The following is a 19,532-nucleotide window of genomic DNA, read 5'->3' as shown; positions in this document are numbered from 1 at the left end:
TCACAGAAGAAAGACCATGTATTCTCACTATGTGCTGCACAAATAACCAAGCCAACTCCTGGGAAGTGGGAAGAGATTTCAAGGCTACGAAGTGAGATAGTTTTATCAGCATGTCTGCCATCACCCACACTACAGTGTTTTTCAGAGTGGTTGTGGGTAATTCCACTATAACATCCATGGAAATGGAGTGCCAAGGACTGGGAAGAGTCGGTTGGGGGACCAACAGTCCTACGTGAACCTGGTGTGAACTTTTGCTTTGTGCACAAATGTAAAATTTCTGGATGTAAGCCTTCGTGTCTGCGGCTAAAGAAGGAGAGCAAAAATAACATTTGACTAGATCAACGGTCTTCGCGTAACCCGGATGACCGGTGAGTATGTGATCATGACTCCATTCTAAGGCATGACGTTGAAATTCAATTGTGGGAACCACCAACCCTCCCTTAATCTACAGAAGGACTTTTTCTCCCATCTCCTGACCTCATCAGTGTCCTGAGCTAATGCAACTTTCTGTAAGTACTCCTCTTCTGAACTGATGACCCCAAGAAAACTTTTAGAGGCTACAATAGGAGGAGCATCCACCTCTTGCTCTTCGACCTCGTACCCATATCTGGATAAGGCACTCGCCTTCCCATGTATTTTCCCAGGGTGGTACTGTATCACAAAATCGAACTCACTAAAAAACAAAGTCCATCGCAATTGCCTCATGGTCAGGGCTCTGGCTGATTTCAAAAATAGTAAATTCCTGTGATCTGTGAGAATAGTGACCCCTAACAGATACTGGCTCCATTCCTCAAAGGCTCTATTGATGGCCAGTAATTATTTGTCTCCCACTGAGTAATTCAGTTTTGTGGAACTTAGGGGGCATATTATCAAGACAGGCAATAAAATTATTGCTGTTTTAGCGGCATAAAACTGCAGCTAAAACGGCGATAATCGGCTTGATAATATGCTCTATGGAATTCCAATTGAAGCCCATGTTAGATGTCCTTCACATTTAACATGGGCTTCAATTAGAATTCCATAGAGCATATTATCAAGCCCACTATTGCAGTTTTAGCTGCAGTTTTCTGCCGCTAAAACAGCGATAATTTTATCGCCTGTCTTGATAATATGGCCCTTAGTTTGTGCGAAAAGAAAGCCACCAAATGCAGTCACCCCGTGCTGGCATCCCGCTGGGACAGAACACCCCCTATGGCCATTTGTGATGTATCTGTTTCTACAGTAAAGGGGTGAGAAGGGTTTAGGTGTCTTAATATGGGGACCTGAGTAAAGGCCTGTTTCAATTTCTCAAAGGCTAACTCGGCTTCATCGGTCCAAGAGAATATCACTCCCTTTTTGAGTAACTGTGTAAGGGGGGAAGCTAAGGCAGAAAAGCCCTCTATGAATCGCCTATAAAAATTAGCAGACCCTAACAAGCTCTGTATTTCCTTGGCTGATTTAGGTAACTGCCATTGTGTAATTGCTACTACCTTTTGAGGATCCATGCTTACCCCAGTCGGTGAGAGGACGAATCCCAAAAAGGCCACCTGAGAAACATGGAACTCACATTTCTCCAACTTCACAAACAACTTATGTTCTCCAGTATTGGGCTGTCTTTCATAGATTCACATGCCTGAATCATTCACTGTCGTCGGAGTGGGAGTCCCACGGTACATAAAAAAGCAATAATATGCATATAATAACCAAAAAACCTTGGTAATAACCAACCAGGAAGTAAAGTAGCCCTAAGCTCCAAGAGCAAAACCTTCCACACTCATGACTATCCTAGTCATTTTGTATAGACCAAACTGCAGCCTAACAGGCGACAGGCGACCTCCTAACTTTACTTCTACTAAATTGAGAAAAATTCTAATTTTAAGACTTTCGGTATTCACAGAAGGCATTTAGGAGTCCTAAAGTTAGTAAGCCTAACTTTACTACTACTAAATTGAGAAAAATCGCAATTTTAGGACTTTCGGTATTCACAGAAGGCATTTAGGAGTCCTAAAGTTAGTTGTCCTAACTTTACTACTACTAAATTGAGAAAAATCCTAATTTTAAGACGTTCGGTATTCACAGAAGGCATTTAGGAGTCCTAAAATTAGGAGTCCTAACTTTACTAATACTAAATTGAGAAAAATCCTAATTTTAGGACTTTCGGTATTCACAGAAGGCATTTAGGAGTCCTAAAGTTAGTAGTCCTAACTTTACTTCTACTAAATTGAGAAAAATCCTAATTTTAAGACTTTCGGTATTCACAGAAGGCATTTAGGAGTCCTAAAGTTAGGAGTCCTAACTTTACTACTACTAAATTGAGAAAAATCCTAATTTTAAGACTTTCGGTATTCACAGAAGGCATTTAGGAGTCCTAAAGTTAGTAGTCCTAACTTTACTACTACTAAATTGAGAAAAATCGTAATTTTAGGACTTTCGGTATTCACAGAAGGCATTTAGGAGTCCTAAAGTTAGTAGTCCTAACTTTACTACTACTAAATTGAGAAAAATCCTAATTTTAAGACGTTCGGTATTCACAGAAGGCATTTAGGAGTCCTAAAATTAGGAGTCCTAACTTTACTACTACTAAATTGAGAAAAATCCTAATTTTAAGACTTTCGGTATTCACAGAAGGTATTTAGGAGTCCTAAAGTTAGGAGTCCTAACTTCTGTGAATACCGAAATGAGTAAGTTCATTCTGTGAATACCAAAAGTAGTAAGTGCATTCTGTGAATGACAAAAGTAGTAAGTTCATTCTGTGAATACCAAAAGTAGTAAGTGCAATCTGCGAATACCAAAACAGTAGTAAGTTTAGGATTGAGTCTTAAGTTCATTCTGTGAATCGGGCCCAAAGTGTTTGACCTCTGAATATAGATATTTAATTTCAAAAGTAGCTAAATGTACAAGAGGAATAGTCTGTCACTAAAGAAGGCATTGTGCTAAGAGGCTCCAGTCAGTCATTGAACTCTCTCATGAACCTCATCTTGGCATTCTCGCCACCAAAAGAGCCCTGGGAGACCAAGTGTGGCTCTCTTGCTTGGACAAGAGAGTTGAGAGGGACTTAAAGGAGTGTCATTTATGCAATTGCCTTTCCCCTAAAGTGACCCCTTATCCACTAACCATGTCGGAACTTCCGGTACGTACATGGGAAAGAGTGGCCGTAGTCTTCTTTTGTTCCGTGGCAAACGGACGTCATCTAATGGTGGTTATTGATGAGTATTCCTGTTTTCATCTGGTAAAGGGTATGTCACCAACAACCCCGACAAAGTCATTGAGCGGCTGGAAGACCTATTTGCAGTATGGGGCATTCCAGACATTCTCAAGTCCACCGTTCAATAGCAAGGAGTTTGAGGAGTTTATGACCAGACTCAATGTCAAGCATCAGAAAAATACACCCTTGTGACCTCAGGCTAAGGGTGTCTTGGAACTTCTTATGGGAACCCTAAAATGAATGATCATGTGGTTTGATGGAGGGAATCGAGCTGAGTTAGGCCTTAGGGCAAGCCAATCACCTATTTAACTCCTCACTCCACCACCATTGAGAGTCCTGCCACCTTGATGTTAAGGCAAGCTATACGAACCAAACCACCACAGTGGACCACTGAACGAACCCAGAATGATGAAAAGGTTTGTGCTACTGACACTGCTCAAAAAAGTCAAATGAAGACATATGCTGATCGATCTCGGCTAACTCAAGTGATGTAGGTGACTGGGTTCTTGTCAAAGAAAAACGGAAGCAAAAAACAGAATCTCTGTTTGCTGTTGAACCTCTGAAAGTTACGCATAAGGGACACAAGATAACGGTGCAACATCCCAGAAAATCTATTACAAGGGTTTCTGTTATACTGCTGCTGCTCAGCCTGAGTGTCTGTGTGAGAGAATATTGGTGAATGGAATGTTCGTGTGTGTGAGTGTCAGTTGGAGATGGGCTGAGCAGCAGTGAGGCAGCTCCTGGTGGGGCTCTCAACCTAACTCTACATGGAAACCTACCTGCACTACTAATGTTATTTACAACATATTTTGGTGACGATCTGGAAAAGAACCTGCAGGTTCCACCTGATGATCTACTGAAACTTGCATCCTGAAGAAATTAAAAATTAAAGAACCTTCTATAACTACAAGCTACAGACTTAAAGCATACTGGCACCCCTGAGTGAGCCCCACCAGTGACCCCTCCACCGGTCACTACAACTACTCTGGTCCAGTTCCTGCTCTCCTTTCCTGCTTCCTCTCCTGCTTCCAACGGCCCCAGCAGCGCTTGGATGCCTGGCTTCACCTTGGGGGTGCCCAGGAGTGGACATATCACAGGAAAGCCCGGAAGGGTTCCACAGCGGTATGAATACAGCGCTACGAGACCTCTGGGTAGAAGGCGCTATATAAATACAAACACATTTACAGGGACTGTTGTCCCTCGCCTGTCACTTTGGGACAGTGTCTCTAGAAGTTCAGTTTCCCAGGAGAGCGCTCAGGTTTTTCCCTGTCCGGCTGCCTGTCTTCCCTGCTGTTATGGATCAGCTGTTCCCTGTACTGCTACTTTAGGAGAGTGCCTCTCGTTGCTGCCTGTTTATCCTGTTGCCTGCCTGCTGTGCTGCCTTGGAACAGGATGCACCTGCTCTGTTGCCGTGCTAGAGAGCGGGAGTGTTCCCTTTTCTTGCCTGCCTGCCCAGCTGTCTGCTAGTTCTTTGTGGATTTACTGCTGTCTTCAACCTGGTGTGACCCTACTGGATGAGCCAGGGCAACAGCTGGGTGTCAACATTCCCATTCATGCCAGACTCTATCCAGTTGAGTGCCATCACTTAAAATTTGCTTGCCTTGATGCCAGCCTTATGTGCCCACCACGTTGGAGATGCACGCCAGCTCTGCCGTCTCTGTTTACCAGTTTTGACTCATTGGCATCGAGATCAGATCGAGATGTTTTGCCATGTTTGATTATATGGGGAGGACTTTTACTAGTGTCCTTTACACATGCCTTGAGTATATATTTTTTCTTCTGCATTTGCCTTTTGCCCCTGTGTGTTTTCTTTGGCTTTGTTGTACTTCTACCTCTGTTCCTGCCATGACAGTTTAACCGCTACTATTCATTTAAAACTTGCCACAAACACTTGCAGAGCGTGCGCAGCCTTGCCTTCCTCTTGCTGCATGGTGCCTCCTTCCTTCGCTTCACTGTGACGTTTGCGGCATGCTTATTGTTGCTCAGCATGTTTGGTGCATGGTGACGCCGGGAGCCATCCGGCGCGGCATCACCAGTGTGTGCTTCCATCTTGAGTTTGGGGGGTTTCTTCAGGTCATCTGTAATCTCCAACTTACCTCACGCTGTGCCAACCACGAAGTCATTGCTTTTTAGGTCTCGGACTAGTGTCGCACTGCGCAGCAGTGTGGGCAGAGCTCCGAGATTTAATGTTTTCTAGATGTTTTCTACAGTGGGGCTTGAACCCGCCCCTCTTCTCCATTGGCTGGCTTCCTAAACGGAGACCAGCCATTGGAGGAGAGGGGCGTCACTCCATTCAAGCCCCGTCTTTTCCAGTTTCCGGGGCGTTTTTCTCTCGTCTTTGGATTTTAAACCCCGGCACTTTTCTAGTGGTGGGTGTTTGTGGGCTTTTTTTTTATTTCTGTTTTTTTCACTGTTTCGATTTTATTAACACCAGCAATTTCATTATGACCATTTTGTTATTTTTGTTAATTCCTGTTTAGTGGTTTGGAGTTTTCTTGCATTTCTTCGCGGTGATATCAGGTTTGTATAATTAATCAAGCAACACCAGACACTTTGCTGCTCACTTTGTTCTGTAGTTGTTCCGTTTACACACTCCAAGATGGCGCCCATTTCTAGCATCAGTAGTCCTGTTTCTATTTTCATGACCACCATTCGATCACGTTGTATACGTTCTGCACATGGTGTTAGTAGAGGAGCTTGTATTGTGTCAGCTCAAGGAGCGAAGCCCGTGTTTGAGTCGGCCGGTTATTCATGTTGGTAAGTTTTTAAGCGGCTTGTACGAAGTTACGAGTAGTAGTCTCGAGGTGGAGTCATCTTAGCTAACTGGCCGGTCATGGAGTGAGCGTACGAGGGTCACCGTACCACGGCCATTGAGTAACGGCGTCTACATCCAGAGTGTGCTTGAGACGTTGGGTCGAGTAATTCACCACGTTATTAAACACTAAGGTATGACATCTCCTTTTCAAGAGATTTCCATGAGTTTTCGCGTATTTAGATGCATTCGGATCCATTCTTATTCTCTTTCACTGACGGCCTGGTACAGTGGTATTCCGGAGGAGGTTTACAGAAGAGCTTATCACTGAGTATCTTCGCACACTTCTCATTAGTAAGTTATTTTACGTGTTAGCCTTCAAACAGCCACTGTTTTCATTTCCAGATAATTTTTTACACTTATTGGTTTTTTTGTCTCTGTGTGTGTGTGTGGCTCTGTGTGTGTGTGTGTGGCTCTGTGTGTGTGTGTGTGGCTCTGTGTGTGTGTGGCTCTGTGTGTGTGTGGCTCTGTGTGTGTTTGGCTCTGTGTGTGTGTGGCTCTGTGTGTGTGTGTGGCTCTGTGTGTGTGGCTCTGTGTGTGTGGCTCTGTATGTGTGTGTGGCTCTGTGTGTGGCTCTGGTTCGGTGTGTGGCTCTGGCTCTCTGTGTGTGTGTGCGGCTCTGGCTCTGTGTTTGTGGATCTGTGTCCGCTAATGCTCTCTACTACTCTCTAATGCTCACCTATTGTCATTGTAAATGACAATACCATTTATTTCTGTTTAAAAAAAAAAATGCCATTGGCAATGCCAATAGCTCTAACTTTAACAAAGCTAAGACCATTGCATTGTAAATGCTTGTTCAATAATGTTTTCATGAAGAAGTCTCCTGCGCTGTCTCCCTGTCTCATCTTCTTCAGCTTCAGCGTTTTTCTCCCACACGTGCATTTGTTTCAAAGACATGGGATCGCTCTAGCAGATCATCGTATTTCACTGCAGGTACTGTTTTCAGTTTGGAGAACCTTCTGTCACTCCTGCATTGCTTTCTGGCTCATGCCTTCTGGAACTATACTTAATGAAAAAAAAATGTTTCTTCTACGGGGACTACAGCTACTGCATGCTGCTTCTTTTTTTCTCACCCCTCTTGTAATTGACTTGCCCGCCTGTCATATCATATTGCTTTATTCCTCGGTGACAGGCACACCCTCTGCAAATGTTTAATATGTTATTTTGTTTTTCCACAAACCCTGTTCTTGTGCCATGTATTACCCCAATGTTTATACTGCTGCAGTGTCTTATTTTCACCATTTGCATTGGATTTCATCTTACATTAGTATTACTTTTGCATGTCAAGAGGAAGTGTGGTTGAGAGATCGCTCACAAATGTTCTAGAGTGTTACTGAGGCCTTATGTCCTATGCCATATACAAGTTGTTGTACTATGCTTACTGATGTGCTAATGTGTTAATGCTTTATTCTTGCTTCCCTAAGGTACGTGTGCTTATGTTTCCTGGCTGGCATGTGTATGAATATGATTGCAAATGAATGTTTCCCACTCTTACGTGGTTATGGGTTAGTGTTGTTCAACCACCCATTGCAGTACGAATGTATTGTGTTTGACTCAGACGAGTGTTTTGCATTTACTTACCATATATGCTGTTACGTTCCTTATGTGCATTTACTTACGTGATTTCCAGGTTACTGCTTGCGTCCATATATATGTATTACTCCCTTGGATTTCAAGGTTTCCTGCTTGATTTATGTTTTTTCCCTCGCACGTCAGGGTTGCGTTGGGTTTTCCCTTGGTTCTGTGTGAAGCCCCTCCACACTTCACACCCAAACTTAAGTTGTTGCGGGAAGAGTTTTGCCTGCTTACTTTATGTGCATTTACTTACGTGATTTCAGATTGCTTCTTGCTTTGGTCTGCATTGCATTGTTACTCCCTTAGGTGTTAAGGTTTCCTTTACTTAATTAGGGGTTTCCCCTTGCATGTCAGGGTTGTGTTGGGAGTCCTTTTGGTTCTGTGCGAAGCCCTTACACACATCATACCTCATTTTGTTGTTGGGGGAAGTTTGCTACAGGTGTGCTTGTTAGTTTGTTCTGTGTGGATATTTTCAACACCTGCTTACTGTTTTTTATTACTGGTTAGTTTTCCTTTCACACTTTCATTGATGGTTCCCTTGTGCTTCTCGTGTTTGCCTGGCCAGCTTGCACGACCCTAGTACTTGGGTTGGTCTGTAGAGAGTGGTGTGGTAGTGTCGGCTTGCTTTGCGATAGAAAGGAGAATGGTGTGAATGAGTCATTGCACTTGTGTTATGTTTCTCCCTCCTTATTTTAGTTTCTTTGCATGAATATTCCATCTTTAATTTTTCATGCTATACTTTAGTAAGTTGTCATCTCATTATTATTGCAATGTTTCTTATGCCTTTTTTCCCTTCTTTTCCATTGCAAAGAAGAGGGATGTGTTATATTGCTGCTTCTCAGCCTGAGTGTCTGTGTGAGAGAATGTTGGTGAATGGAATGTTTGTGTGTTTGAGTGTCAGTGGGAATGTATGACATTATAACGCATTCATTTACAATGCATGCCTTTACAACGCAGTTTTTACATTCCAACATCCTTTACAACGCACTCTTTTACATAGCATGCCAATACATCGCATTTTCATAAACTACCTTTACAATGCATTCCATTACATTGCATTATACCTTTACAATGCATACCATTACAATGCATCCCATTACAATGCATTTAAAGTAAGTGGTGGATAGTATGGGGGTAATAATTACTGTTGGACTACGCCCCCCTTTGGCAGGTTCACCCCGAAACTTTTTGCGTTCTCCTAGCCTTTTTCTGTAACCTGGTGTTGGTGGCTTTAGGCCTCTGAGCACTTTAGCACTGTGGTCCAATGTAAAGTGCGTGCGCTCTCTGTGTATATGTGGTGAGACTTGCCTGCCCTCCCATAGGAATGCATGGGGATATGTGTGTCCATGGTAATTCCTGGTATGAGAGGAGTGCAGGGGCGAGTTTGGTATGTACGAACTCGTGAGGACAAATTCTGCGTGAAGGTGTGCGTAGATTTATGGTGACTGGTGGAGAAATGACACTTTTAGAAGTGGGTATTTCTGTGTACTGTGTGTCTACCTGCATGATGTGAATTGCATGTCTGGCTTGTGATTGACAGGTGCTGGATGATGTGGGTGGCTCCAGGGGCCAGGATGAGTCTGCCCAGTGGTGAATAGTGAGATCTGCCTGTAGATGGGAGGGAGGAGTTGCACCTGGGACCTGAATAGGACTGTGCCTTCCTTCCAGAATGCCGGCTTCGCCCCCTGTGGTGCATCTAATCACTGAGCCCCCACCTGACAAAGGAGAGAGGAGCTGAACAAAACAAAGTGCTCCAAAGCTCCCCTATACCAGTTCTGACTGGAAAAGACTTGGTGTCTGTCTTTTGCGCGCTAGGAGCGCTGAGATTTGGCTCCTAAGAGGAGCCCTGGAGCTTTGCAGCATTGAGCTGCACCTTGCACTGAGGGAATCCCTGGCGTAGGGATTCCCCCAAAATTGCAGAGATTGAGTAGGTGCCCACCCCGCTTGATGTGGATGGAGAATGGCGGGGGCCCACTCCGCATTCTTATGGAGCTTTGCGGGTGCCCACCCCGCTTCTACCTCTATTTTATTTAGAGGGAACTTACCCCTCGGTGCTGCGACCGCCAGAGAAGGCCTCTGCCACCGCGGCCCGCCTGGTTGTGGGCGGGGCCGGCGGACGGAAGCGGAAGAGGCCGGAAGCATGAGGGGTCGGAGAAGACCCGGGCGGGAGCCTACCCCACACTGGGACAGACTGGAGAGGACGGAAGCCTACCCCACCTCCCCGAGTGGCCATGAAGAGTTCCTAGTGCCAGTAGGGGGCCGGGGCAAAGGAGAAGCGCAGCCGCCACCAGCGAGGCTCTCAGGAGTGAGAGAGAGCCCCACCCGCTGCACCGGTGAAGCCAGCCGAGGCACCCCAGTCAGGAGAGGGAGCGGGGCTCTGGCGAGACAAGAGGAGAAGTCCCCCCTGCGCAGGAGCCCACTGAGTGAGGGCTGGGCGGGGGACATGGCCACGTCATAGGGCTGAGGTGATTTAAAGGTCCGTGGGGGTGCTGAGTGAGGCACAGAACCAGTTCTGAGCGGCCCCCACCTGATAGGGGGGCTGCTCCAACGTGGGCCATGTTTGTTTCAGAGCCAACATGGCTCCAACATGGGGCACAGTGATTTTCAGAGCCTACGGGGCTCCAACGATGGCTATAATTATTTTATAGAGGGCCCCAAGGGGCCCATGCTTTTCCCCGTGTTTGGCACAGAATCTGAGCGGTCCCGCCAGGAGAGCAGGCCGCTCCAACGTTGCTGGAATTCTTGTTAATGGAGGGTCCAGAAGGGCCCAGGCTTTTCCCTGTGTGGGGGCACATTAAGTCCAGAGGCACAGTGGTGCCCGCGTTTGCCCTGCGAGAGCGCAGGCAGCTGCAACGTCTTGCGCAGATTTACCCTAGAGAGTCCCATTGGGGACCCACTCAGAAGACACAGGGGTGGCAGGCCTTATTTTGAGAGACACATCTGCCCAGCAAGTAGTGGGCAGCTGCAACATTTAGGCCATTTGTTTCTGTGGGGACATGTCGGAGTTAGGAGTGAGATGCACTCCTTTGCCCCTGACCTTCACAGCTGCGCAGCACTTAGTCCCAGCTGCAACATTTAGGCCTGCGCAGATTGCGCAGCCTTGCCTTTCGCTGCTTTGGCAGCGCGCCCTGACTCTTGGGACATAGGGCGTTTGAGACCTTTTTTGAGATGGCCAGTTGGCCAGGAGGACTGTTAGGATTATAGGGCGCCAGGCCCTAGTGTGATGGTGGTGCTAGGAAATGCAATGTATGTAATATGTTTTACGCACCCGGTTTGATACCCCGAACTATGGTTTTTCTGATTATGAGGTTGTTTTGCATATTATGGTTTATGCTAGTGAGATTATATTTCACTGTGTGATTTATGCCCCTAAGGTGAGTTATGCTTAGGAGGTTAGGGTCTAATGCGTTTAGACTGGTGAGATGATTTCATAATGTGTTTATGCTGGTGAGGTTGGCGCAGAAGATAATTCGCGCCTAATGTGATACTGTGCATAATGTAGTTTATGTTAACAGGCTGATGCTAAGTACAGTGATTACCAGTGGTTACGGGTAGTACGTTTATGATATCTTTTACTTTTACCAAATTTGCTTTGTGATGGTTCTGACAGTGGTCCTTGTGGCCCTGTCATGTGTATATAATCCCTTGTAAATATTGCCCAGTGCCAGTTGGCACAGTGTATATTGTGTGATTACTATTCTAATGTGTTATGAGAATACAAAGGCTATTTTTTTATATAACCTTGTGTGGAGTTCCTTTTGTAGTGTGCCTGGGATGTTGTTGCTGTGTGCGTGCGCAAATGCTTTACACATGGGCACAGGGATAAGCCTGACTGCTCGTGCCGAGCTACCAAGGGGTTGAGCAGGGGTTACCTTTGGCGTGTAACTCCCTTGCCCTGACTAGAGTGGTGGTTTCTGCCTGGCTTTGGCGCAAGCCTTAGCCAACCAGAAATCCCATTTCTAACAATTACTATTCTAACTCCAGTGAGTGCAACAGTAGGGTAAGTGTTGGATAGTGTAAGGGTACTATGCCCTGTAATAGTATGCATTATAATAACTTGTGATGTAATGCCTGCGTTGTAGTGACATGCATTGTAATGACATGCGTTGTAGTGAAATGCAATGTAATTGCTGCGTTGTAATGACATGCGATGTAAAGGATGTTGCGATGTAATGACTGCTATGTAAAGGTAGTGCGATGCAATGACTGCGTTGTAAAGGTTGTTTCCCGTCAGTTGGAGATGGGCTGAGCAGCAGTGAGGCTGCTCCTGGTGGGGCTCTCAACCTTGTAACATCTTGCTTATAATAAATCTACATGTAAACCTACCTGCACTACTTATGGGTTTTACAACAGATTCATCACATTTCAGACATCTGTCTCAACGATCATCGGTCCCTGTAAACTCAGATGCGGCTGCTCCACCTAAAGACCCAGATCAAGCTTTAAATCTTGCACCCTAGGTGTCCACTCCGGGTGCAGTTCAACTAACACATACCACGCGGTCTGGTTTATCTGTGCCAACATCTCGATGACTGACCAAAGAAATGTAATGGTGCTGTTTTTATTGAACAAGGGGGACATGAAGTGTCTTGGGACTGTGATCACTGGGACACCCTGGCTGTGGGCGGACTCAAGGAAAGAATTACATAGTCATTTGGGAGGTGTTAAGGAGTGGTTATTAATGGTTATGAGATGATGACGCGAAGTTCAGTTTGAATGTTGTACGCTGATGAATAAAGATGTTGGTTACGAGCTCCGTGAGCGGCATGTTCTTGTGCATGCTCCCGGGCAAGGAAGGACGAGAAAATTAGGTTAAAATAGGCTATTTCAATTGTTACCACCAATACTGAGTGCCAAATGAAGGATTTCTTTATAGTTATTCCTTATAAAACATTGGTTCCAGTTGTAGAGCTATCACTGGTAAGTGCAGCTCTCTAAGCTGTGTGAATTTCTGCTTTGCAATCTGATAAATTGCCCATATAGCACAAATAGCATGCCTGAACTTTTGGCACACTATACTGGCCCAATTATTAATACTTCATTGTTGTGAATAATCAGCCTGATGATCTCACAAGCAGGTTTCACATTAGCTGCATTGAGATAGAAAATACTAACCATATTCGCGAAGCACATTTCTACGAGTGCAGTTTAGCTGGTCTAAGTCCATACAGAGGTGAAGTTATAAACAATTTAAAAAAAACACAATTGAAACACACCGTGCAGGTGAATTTCCTTACAATGAATTAGAAAGGTAGCAGTTCTGCCCACACATACCATTCTCCCAATAGAATGGATATGGCTTTTGCTACAAAGTCCCAAAATCGCACGTCCCTGCCTTTAAACTATTCCTGCTTTCTTTCCAGCCAATTGAAAGTATATACTACAAATTAGCCCATGCATAGTGAACATTTTAGGCACCTCTGATGTCACCCTAGTGCTCACATTATTTTATTTTCAGGTACTGTTGGGTGATCCAATTACATAGTTTGCACCTCATAGATATAGCAATCATTCAATAATATATAGTAGTAAGAGGGGTAATGTAGCAAGCTTTCTTATAGAAACTTCGTACAAATGTTGCCACCTGTCCTAAATGGGTAGAATATATTGTCATAAAGTACGATGCATTATACCATTTGAATAGATGAGCTATCATTTACAAGGACTGCAATTTGAATTCTGCACTTACAGCTTGTTCATCCTCCAAGAAGTGACAGTCAGTAGCATGGGTTTCTGATTTAGAGCAGTTTGTTTCCTTAATAACGAATTCCACAAAATATGATAGATCAAACTCAGACTGAAAGAGAACAAATGCATTTGTCAATAATATTCAAATGAGGGAACACATCTAATATACTAGGCAAAATGTACACTTTTATTAAACCATATTGCGTACAAGTTGTGAAATTGCACTTAACCACGTTATTCATTTCGCTTTAGAGATGTACCATATTTCCCTTTTTTCACTGTACAATGATGGTACCTACCTAACATCTTTTATGGGAATGATCAGAAGAGCTGCTGCAGTGAAAGGCAAATTTTCATTGTAAATATGAACCCCACAATTAAGTTTCCTATAACTAAATCACACATCCTCCATTGTGTCTCACAATATGACCTGCCAGAAGGATAATTCAGGGAGGTAAGTGCTGACAACTCAGGGCCCGATTATAATGTGGTTAGGAAAGCATTCCCACCATGGGCCTGATTATGATGCGGCTAGGAAAGCCTCCTAACGGCATTTGCTCCTTCCAAATCGGACCGGGAAAGTGTCTTTCCGACAGAGGACTCGATTACGATGCGGTTAGGAACATAGGCTCCCATAGAAGTCAATGGGAGTCCAACCAAATCGTATCTGGAAGCATCCGAATGCATCTTACTCTGTCAGTCGGACTCTCCTGATCCGAGTTGGTTGGAACCATTTCCAAACTGATTCGATCGGGAAGATTTCCTAACTGCATCATAATCGGGCCCTTAATGTTAAAATACGAATTAGAAAGACTTCCTCTTTACAATATCCAGAAATTGCAAAACTGATGCGTCAAGTGCTTAAGTAAAAACGAGTCTTGATGTTTTCTTGTGCTTGGGCAATTAAGGGTGGCAGCTTTGTAATAAGTAGTTATCTTTAGAAGTACATAAAAATAAAGCCATTTTAACTTTCATTCTCAATGTGGACTTCATAGCAGAGAAAGAAATTCAGTCTTCCTCTTTTAACAATGCTTTTAACAATGCATACATGTGAGAAATTGGGTTGTTGGTTTAGTAGGCTGTAAACTTTGCACAAGCAACAGCCACAATCCCTTCCAGGGTGAACCACTAAAGTCACTAAATTAACCTGTGCTTACTCCTCTGGTACATTGGTACAAATCAGCCAAGATTAACCTAGAAGCAACATGTGAAGTAGTTACACAGCACACAAACAGGAATAAAGTGAAAAGAAAACACAAGAAAAATCCCACACCAATTTAGAAGAATAGAGAACATTTTAACAAACTACTTGACACTAAAATGTCAAACATCCAACCAGTATAACTTGAGTTATGATGTTTTAAAGTTTACGGTAGAATTTAGTCACAGAATATCAAAGCGCCAACCGCAGGCATCTAGTCCGGTTCTAAGTTTTTAAAAAAAATGGCCGACCAGTAATTGAGCACCGTTGGATACAGGAATTGATTGGGCCCAGTGGGCACTTACTTTTTGAGTTAAAAGAAATTCCAACAAAAAGTGCCTGAGATGGTAGAAATTCAGTAGGGCAATCTTTTAACTTCAATGCACCCTGCCATTTGCACTACTTAGAGCCTACTTTAGGGGTGCATTATATGTTATAAAAGGGGAGTTTAAGGCTTGGCAAGGGTTTTATTTTGCCAAGTGGGTTGGCAGTTTAAAACTGCATACAGGCTGCAATAATTGACCTGGGACATGTTTTAAGGAGCTATGTTTTAAGGGGTTACTTAAGTGGATGTCACAATAAGTGCTGCAGTCCCACTAGTAGCATTTAATTTACAGCCCTGTGTATACGGAATACCACTTTATCAGGGACTTAAATGAAATATGGCTATGAGGCGTAAACCAATTTTAGCATGTTTTAGGGAGTGAGCACAAGAGCTTTGACACTAGTTAGCAGTGGTAAAGTGCACAGAGTGCTAATACTAGCAAAAACACATTCAGAAAAATTAAAGGGTAAAGGCAAAAGGTTTGGGGAAAGACCACCCCAAGACTGACAGATCTAACACTTTCTACTCCCAGTTGCTGAAAGTGGTGAAAACTACCCATCCTCCTGGGAGCCCTCATCATTAAGGCGTAAGAACCTGGACAGACCATCAGCACTGGCGTTGTGTGACCCAGGACGGGGTTCCAATGTGAAATCTATTCCCTGTAGGGAGATGGACCACCTCAACAGTTTTGGATTCTCATCCCTCATCCGCATGAGCCAACTAAGGTGCCTTTGGTGTGTCTGAACCCGGACGTGAGACCCAAACAGGTATGGTCACCGCTTCTTCAGTGCCCATAACACTGGAAAGGCTTCTCTTTGAATAGCACCCTGCCTCTGTTCCCTGGGAACTAGCCTCCTAGAGATGAAAGTGACAGGTTGGACCAGGGCCACGTCATTTAACTGTGATAACACTGTTATCACAGGCATACTTTTGCACAATGCTCTGAGGCATACGTTTGCACAATAAATTCCTGTTAATTGTCAGGGGCCTTGAGTACAGGTGCTGTACACAAGGCCTGTTTGAGGGTGGCAAAGGCTTTCTGACAGTCCTCTGTCCAAATCAACTTATTGGGCTGCTTCTTGGAAGTCAGCTCAGTTAAGGGGGCAACAATGGCGCCATATTCCTTAACAAGCCTCCAGACGTACCCAGTGATGATTAGGAAAACCCTCACTTGTATTTGGGTTTTGGAGAGGTCCCTGGCCAATATGGTCTCTATTTTGGCCTGGAGGGGGCTGCACCCAACCTCCGCCCATGAGGTACCCCAAGTACACCACAGAACCCTGACCTATTTGGCACTCACTAGCCTTGATGGAAAGATCTGCCTATTGCAGGGTCTGAAGCACTTCTGGAGGTGAAACAGGTGGTCCCCCCAGCTGCTACTACAAACCGCTATGACATCCAAATAAGCAGACCTGAAGGCCTAAATCCCAGCTAAGACTTGGTTCAATTACCCAATAAGTACCCTGAAGTAAGGTCAAAAGTATCATGGATCTTGGCAGCCCCTTACTGAAAGAAGAGCTCATCAGCTCTGGGGATGGGGTGAGCATCAGTCTTGGTGACTGAGTTGAACCCCCTCTACTCCACACAGAACCTGAGTTCTGGGAGGTGCCAGATGGGGTTGATTTGGGTGCTGGCACGACTGGGATGGACCAGCGACTACTGGAGTGCTCGATAACTCCCAATTCCAACATCTTGGAGACTTACTCCCCTATGCTGACAGTCAATACGTACGACAGCCTATAGATTTTCTTCTTGACAGGCAGGCTGTCCCCAGTATAAAAATCATGGGTAAACAAGTGTGCAAACCAGGACTGAGGGAAAACAGTGAGGTAAACTGTCCCAACAACTGGCGACAGTCCCTCTGCTGTTCTGGGGTCCGGATAATAGAGAGGTTGACACCTTCCACTGACCCATCTTTCATCTTAAATGTAGCAGGTCAGGGAGACTTTACTCTCCTCTTCGTCTCTATTATCTGTCACCAGGTAGGTGGACTTCCCATTTCCTCTCAATCAACTCATAAGGCGCAGTCCAACAATCAATCAATCAATGTTCCTTTATTTCGCAATATTTCATCACATATAAAAATATATTTTGAAATCGACCTTCCGTCTTGAAAATCCATTAATACAGTAAAAGAGAAAGATAAAATGCCCTCATAATAATCATAATAATATATATATACAATATGAATGGTGAAAAAAAGTTACATGTATCTACTTGCTTGAAGTCTAGAAATCAATTGGGTTCTCCTTCACATTGAGGCTGACCACAAGAAGGAGGCTAGAGAATAACACACAAACGCGTCTCCAAGCATCTGGATAAAATATAGAGCTACCCAACATTGCCTCAAATTGTATCTCCGAACAAGATGTAAAATAAAATAAAATCTTGGCTCTTCGCAGAATTTACTGTAAAAGATAAAGTGTAGATCTGTTTGTGAAGATGGGCCATCAAACGGACATAGGGTTAGTTCTTCCAGTGCATGCATATTACCAGGATAACCCAACATCAGGGTCGATATAATTTAGTCTGAATGTTACTAAGATAAAACAATGTTGTAGATTTGGGACATGCGCTAAATAAGAATAAATAATCGCCTGCATTGGAGAAGACAGTTGATAGAGCATTACTGTGGATTTCACCCAGTTTGTGTCCCTTCTGTCCCGAACGGCCTTTAGGCAAAAGGGCTCTTTCAGTTTGGCTTTAGAAATCTGTTTAAAACTAGGTGGGTTCTCAAAAGGTTTGGAGAAGCACAATGCTCTCAAAGTGTTTTTGACATAATGTAACTATCTAATTTTTCAGACATATATCCAATTTTAGACAATCACTCAGGGTGGTTTGAGTTAATTTTACTGACTCCCTTCTCATATAGAATGCCACAATGATATCGGTGCTAAACAAATTATATCAGAAATAAACTGGGCGCCCATTTCATTTTGACAGTTATATTTTGAACAGGTACTAGAGAGGGAAAGTAACCTTTTATAGAAGCTGCCCTCAATGCGCTGGAGGTTGGCAATATTCAACGTATCCCAAATCCCTGCCCCATACAAGGCCCCTGATATTGCTTTGGCCTTGTACACCTTCATGATACCCGGTATAGGTAAAGATCCCAAGTTTTAATGAAGGTGAAGGTGGCCATAATGCTCTTTTCAAAAGACAACCTTCTATTAACTACCATGGTGTTCCAGGTTAGCTTTTCATTTAAAAGAATCCCCAAATTGAAGAATGTGTGAACCACCTCCAGGCTCCTTGTTTCTATATGGAACCAGGGTAGTTTCTTCAACCAATCCCCTGCCACAAGAACATAGGTTTTTGCCTTCTTAACTCTCAGGTCCATTTGTTTAATGAAATTAGTATAGGCGTTGATTAGGATCTGCAGCACCTTTCCGGTTCTGCTAATTAGCACTGCATTATCTGTGTATACGAGGATAGGGAGGGTTGCTGCATTTGTGTGTGGGATATTTGTGGAGGAGCCTAAGAGTGCAGCCTCCACTCCATTGGTATAAAGGGAAAATAGATAGGGGTTGAGTATGCACCCCAGTCTAACCCCCCCCCCCGCCCCCACTGGATTTCAAATGACCTTGTACTTTCCCCCTTCCTACCATACCGGACACTTGCAGATGCCTGAGAATACATATGATGAATAAAAACTATTATTGGTTACTCTATACCCATTTCTTCCATGACGGATCATAGTTTGGTATGTGAAACACAATCGAAAGCTGCCTAGAGGTCCATAAAGGCTGTAAAAATATGCCCCTTCATGGCCCCCATATATTTCACCATTATCAGGCTTAGATTTAAACACTGGTCAATGGTCCCTCTACCTCTTTTAAATCCATACTGCAGTGGGAGCAATACATTATGCTCCTCCACCAAGTTCTCGAACCTGTTCAGAAGTAGTTGTCCCAATAGTTTTGCAGTTCCATCTAATAGAGATATTGGCCTATAATTACAGGCTGTCTCTTCATCCCCCTTTTTTAAAATTTGAATAAGAATACTTTTCTTCCAAGAATCTGGAGTGCCCAGTTTACATATGGTGTTCAAAATATTTGTCAGAAGGGAAGCCCCTAAGTCTTGATGGTCTAAAAAGACGTCTAGCTGCACCCCATCTGGCCCTGGGTTTTTTGCGGGGGTTCACTGTACTAGGCCAAATCTAACCTCTTCTATAATGAAAACCAATGGTTCGCTAATCATATTATGGTAATCACTACTAAGCCTGGGGAGGTCCTCTTCAGCTGTTTCAAATATTTTGCTGAAGTGAGTCACCCACGCTTCCTCTCCTACGTGAAGCTCTAAAGTAGGAGATCTTAGTCACTAACAAGAAAGGGGGCATTTATCTCTTTCCAAAAGGTCCGGTTATTATTTGGTATTGAAGCTGCTCAAAGAGCATCCCAAGCTTCCTCTCTTATGCTTTGTAGTCTGGTGTTACATGGCTCTCTATAATGCTTGCACAGACTTTGTAATGCCCTCAGATCTCTTGGGGTGTTTGTAAGGGCTGCATGTAGATTTTTCAGGGACCGAGTAGAAGCAGTATCAAACGTGCGAGGTGCTTGACTAGAGTGTGTAGGGCAAGTCATTAAACTTTTTATGGAACCTAATATTGCCTCAAAGGCCCTTATTAGTCATATTGGATCAGGTTTATTATCTAGACAGGTAAGTATTTTGGTTTTCCACTCTGCTATTACCCAAGGGGGGAGATTCCTTTATATTGATTTAATCCCACTTAAGGGTATCAAAGTTC

The 19,532-nt window shown here is 44.0% G+C and overlaps 1 protein-coding gene across 1 annotated transcript in view; it reads right to left on the bottom strand.

Annotated features, from left to right (window-relative positions):
• Positions 1–19,532, bottom strand: part of LOC147665752 (fetuin-B-like) — a 90,073-nt gene that overhangs the window by 50,311 nt on the left and 20,230 nt on the right. Inside the window, exon 5 of the mRNA XM_086949542.1 lies at positions 13,261–13,368. Within this exon, the coding sequence (XP_086805668.1) occupies positions 13,261–13,368 (108 nt within the window). The remainder of the gene's footprint in view (positions 1–13,260; positions 13,369–19,532) is intronic.

This window comes from Lissotriton vulgaris, unplaced genomic scaffold (assembly GCF_964263255.1).
Source record: "Lissotriton vulgaris unplaced genomic scaffold, aLisVul1.2 SCAFFOLD_1182, whole genome shotgun sequence".
Taxonomy (NCBI): Eukaryota; Metazoa; Chordata; class Amphibia; order Caudata; family Salamandridae; genus Lissotriton; species Lissotriton vulgaris.
This window is presented reverse-complemented; position numbering and strand designations above follow the sequence as displayed.